Consider the following 5,033-nt stretch of genomic DNA (forward strand, 5'->3'; position numbering starts at 1 on the left):
TTTGATGTCAGTAGTGCGTTGCACTTTAGGAACTTTGCGGCCTGGCAGTTTGACATAAGACTGAGGAAGATCGTCGGTTTTGTGCGTCAGAAGATTTACAAGCAAGTAACTCTATTGAAGCGCTTGTTATGATGTAGACGACATTGATACTACCTTGTATATATACTTACTACTAGTACTAGTTCTTTTGATGAGTTCGATCGTTAAGTAAAATATATTAAATGCAAATGTAGTACTAAAATATATTAAATTGCTCACAATTTATTCATATATTATTTGACAGGGTAAATGTAAATTACGTCTATTTTTTGCTAAAGTTTCAGGTGGGTGATTATGCTCATTCTTAAACTCTAAGATAACATTAGAAGTATCAGTAAACACCGATGCTTTACAGCCTCTGTAGCTCTCTTTGGAGCAGCGCCACCTTTTTTTGACTCCATTGCTGCGATGGAAGTTGAACTTGAAGCCGTTGTAGACCATCACTTCAGTGCCGCGGCTGCTGGTGAAGAACTCCAGACCTGAAAGTTGGTAGGAAGTTAGTGGGTAGACTTAAGGTCAATTTGGTAAAGACTAATATAGAATTTATTGCTAAGTAGACCGTCTTAGGACAAGTGCGAGAGTTAAAAGCGATAACGGAGCTTGCAGATGGTCTTTCCTCATCTATAGACAGTCTTATCCACATCGACATGAATGTGTAAAAATATACTGCAGCTGCGAATATAACCACGCTCCAGCTGAATAGAGTTGCAGTTCAACGTTGCAGTCACGCTGCCTTGTAATAAAGCTGCAATTTTGGAAAGTAGATCTATTTTACGAAATCATAGCTTTAACATGGGGCTACCTTTATTTTTTTTTGTTTATGTCGCTTGTGTGATATTTTTTCTTGTGTAAGTAGGTGGTATAAGTCTAAGGAAACTGAGTTCTTATTATGCTTGCTAGCTTTTTATAGAAAACTTAAACTTGACTAGAAGAAAAATGTCGCAAGGCATAATTAGGTATTGTACTATTATATATATTGTAACCGTAAATAAAACAAGATATATTTTTCAGGTGATTGTATAGACATAGATTATAATTGGTTATATAACTTGAGAGAACATTGGAGCCATTGTAATGTAGCAATTGTTATTAATTATTATACTTATTATATACATAGCTTTTATTTAAAGATCAAAACCGTAAACAAATGCCATTATCAACATTATTCAGGGATAAAGCGCCCACCTACCGTAAATCTCCTTAATAAATTATATACTCAAATTTACCCGATGATAGCAATTAAAAACATTAAATATCTAACAAAAATGTTTAGGAACTAATCTATTTTCACAGCTATTTTATTGTGCCTATCTATACTTCTTTTTTATTCATTATTATGATTCTTTTTTATTAGATAATAGGTAAACAATCATGATATGCCTTTTTTTGGAAAAACGATTTAGCGAAAAACGAATTTATGAAAGCTGAAAAATGTCAATTATCGTATAAGATTTATAATTGTAACATATTTGCCATGATTTATTGTTCAAAAGTGTTTTTGATTAAAAAGACACGTCAAGATCGCTTACCTTCTTTCGAATGCTAAAAAAACAAAGTACTATAAGTAAAGGTGCCATTATAGTGCATCGGCTATCTTGCACGGGTACACGGGACTGGTGCACGCCCGCGGGTAAGATCCGTCGCAAGAATCCGCCCCAGTTAGCGTTACTCATACTATTTTTTCAATACCTACGCGCACTTGAAACCAACCACAGGCACCTCACTCAATATTTCGAGCATGCTCCGCTCACTTTTGCTCCAAGCAGTAATCTAGCGTTCATTATATCTCTACAGTACGCGTTCCAACGTAGGTGTATGTATCACATTCAAATTGTTCTATTAGTTTATTGTTTTTTTGACGCGTACAACGTTGACGACAACATTTGACGCGTAGTCCGATCCGCTACTTTTAAATTTACTTTAATACAAGAATTAGGAGTATCCGTCTGCAAAACGCAGCTCGCAAGCCGTTTGAGGCTCTTTCAAGGTATGATTTTTCAAATCACCCAAAAAATCATACCATGTGTTCTTAGACCACTGAAACGTTATCGGCTAGGTACAAGCTTACCGCGTTTCTGGTTTTGAAATTGAATTCGTTACTTAAGTTAGTTTTATACATTTTAGGAACATTTTAGATCAATTGCAAACTAAGAGATCGTTTAAATGCAAAATCAACATTTCAATCATTGAACGGCAAGCGCTTAAAAAACTATCTACCTTACATATGTATCTTTAACTAAATTCATTTGATACGGAGGATGACTATGCTTATGGTGGTAGTCGACAACTCGACACCCTATAGTGACCACTATAGCGTGGCACTTGTTGTGTCGGCTCTCGGTGCAGAGCCACTTGACCCTGGAGGAGCAGACGGAGTGCCTGGTGTACTGGTGGCCTTTGTGGTTCATGATGCGAGCTCCCATTGCTGAGGTGTGGAATTTTGGGCGATCTGTGGAGGGAATATGATTAATATCTGAATGTATTAGCATACTTAGCAACTTAGAATGTATAAGTATAATATGTATATTGTTACCAAGTTAGCGTTAAGTTCCCCTGTTTATATCTGCTGAGAATTCAATCAATTAATGTAAAAAGGCACAATAAAACGAGTTCTCTATGAATATTTTGTATTAATATTCATGAATTTAATTAGGTATATGTTAAAAATATTTTAACATTGCACTAGTACCTAAACATAATCATGCTACCACTGCAACTCATACAATAAGTAAAATACATACAACTTCGGATTAAGACGTTTCCTTGTACAATATGTTGTATACAGTTATTTTTGCATGAGAGATACGCCCATCGGAAAGCAGCCACGGCTGCCCTGCCCCTATATTATGTAACAGCTGTGGAAGAAAATTCACCGCAAAGCACTTGATGTTCCACCATCAGAGACAAACTCAAATGGGTAGGTATAATGAACTACACCTGCGATAATCACAATAAATTATTCTTCAATGAAGTACATTTAAAGGAGCATCAAATACTAACCCACTCGGATGTGAGAGATTACTCGTGCGATGTTTGTGACAAGAAGCATATTATGCATAATGACTTGCGGAGATTTGTGTGTCCATATTGCGGCGTTGCTGTCGTTCGGGGCAGAATTCTGACTTATCATGTTACTAAACGGCATCCTGCAACGTGTAGTGTCCTTTATACATACAAATGCGTAATAATGTTTGTGTCACTCACCTTTCGTAGATTTATTAACGTTAAGAAATAGTACATTACCATAAAAGTGCGAAAAATAGGAAATCCCCCCCCCCTCCCCCCCTCCCCTCCCCTTCGGTCGTGTTTTAATTTATCGCCACTCGTTTCGAATTTCCTATTTTTCGCACTTGTATCGTAATGTCGTTGTATCGGCCGTCGTCCGATCGGGCGCCCCAGGTACCGCTGGTGTGATGTCGTGGAGGCGGACCTGCGTCGGCTGAATGCCAATTCATGGCAGGAAACCGCGCTGGATCGGGACAGGTGGCGTTCTCTCGTTTCGGAGGCCAAGATTCTTTTTGGATCGCTGAGCCAAAGCAGTTAGTTAGTTAGTTAGTATCGTAATGTACTATTTAGTTACAAGTGTAAATTTTAAGGGCTCACATATTTTTTTTAATTCTTACAAAATATAACTGAGACTATAAAAAGATTGTTTTCTTTGACATCCTTATTAAAATACAATTTTGCAGAGGAAGGGGATTTTTTACTGGAAAAAAATATTTAACAAAAAAATAATACTTACTCATTTGCAAACGGTACTTGAAAATAATACTATACGAACATGTTAAAAAAATATGCCTTCCCGTCAACACCATCATTTGTGTCCTAATTACTCGCAGAATCCTAATGATATCTTTCTCTTCTAGGTCCTGAGCGCAGAGAGGCTCTCATCAATGAAGAATATGCTCAGTTCTGCAACGTCGTCATCACCGAGGAAGGCAAGAAAAAATTCGCCTGCACTCGGTGTATAAAACAATACGATGAGCGAAAGCGCTGGACCGCGCACTACAAGACCGTGCACTTGCAGTATCCGAAGAAAAAAACGCATCCCTGCGTCATTTGCAGAGAACAAGTAAAACCCGGGAACAGATGGAGGCATATGGAGGAACGTCACGGGTGGAAAGCCCCAACTTGTCCTGACTGCGGCAAAAAATTCTCCTATCCTAGCCAAGTGCCCGCACATCAGAGAGAGGTCCACAATCGTCTGGAGAACCTCACGTATGTATGCGATCAGTGCGGTGACAAGTTTCCCAGCTTGCCAAGGCTAAAACAACATGAAATTAAACATTCAGATGTAAAGAATTACAAGTGTAACAAATGCCCAAAGGCATTTAAAACTATCACTTATTTGAAACAACATTTGGTTCGACATTCGGATATCAAAAGGCATATCTGTGACAAATGTGGGGCCGCATTCGTTAACTACAAGGATTTGTACGCGCACGCCACTGCTAAGCACGTTATTGGGAAGAATTTCCAATGTCAGATGTGCCCCAAAGCCTTCAAAACTCGAAGAGTATTGAAAGTTCACGAGAAAATACATACGGGAGATAAAAAACACAAGTGCCCTGTGTGTGACAAGGCGTATGTGCAGTCAAACAATTTGAAGTATCACATTGCCAAGAATCATCCAGAAATAGTTGTTGAAACAGAAAAACTATCGATATTAGGACCTTAGAATGATTGTATTCAATGCAATAATAAGGCGCATTCTAGTTGTACTAACAGGTTATGAATGTTAACATTTCTTCAACCAGAAACGTCATTGTTGATACCATATTACCAGAAATCGAGATCGAATTCATAACTTGTTATAACAATACGCCTCAATGTTTTTAAAGTTTTACTCGTAACTAAATTATTGAGAAGATATGTACAAAAAATTGCGTCCGACAGAAACATGCTTTTTTTGCCAAAACCGAAGTTTCGGCTTTGGCTTTAGTTTCAGCCGAAACCGAAAGTTGTGTAGACATCATAAAATCGTTAGAAAATTT

At 37.8% G+C, this 5,033-nt stretch overlaps 1 protein-coding gene across 1 annotated transcript; it reads left to right on the forward strand.

Annotated features, from left to right (window-relative positions):
• Positions 1 to 2,952: 2,952 nt before the first annotated feature.
• LOC133516609 (zinc finger protein 99-like) lies at positions 2,953 to 4,717 on the forward strand. Its single transcript, XM_061849623.1, has 2 exons — positions 2,953 to 2,956; positions 3,906 to 4,717. Exons 1-2 carry the CDS (start codon positions 2,953 to 2,955, stop codon positions 4,715 to 4,717), a joined length of 816 nt encoding a protein of 271 aa, XP_061705607.1.
• The last annotated feature ends 316 nt before the right edge of the window (positions 4,718 to 5,033 follow it).

This window comes from Cydia pomonella, chromosome 3 (assembly GCF_033807575.1).
Source record: "Cydia pomonella isolate Wapato2018A chromosome 3, ilCydPomo1, whole genome shotgun sequence".
Lineage (NCBI taxonomy): Eukaryota > Metazoa > Arthropoda > Insecta > Lepidoptera > Tortricidae > Cydia > Cydia pomonella.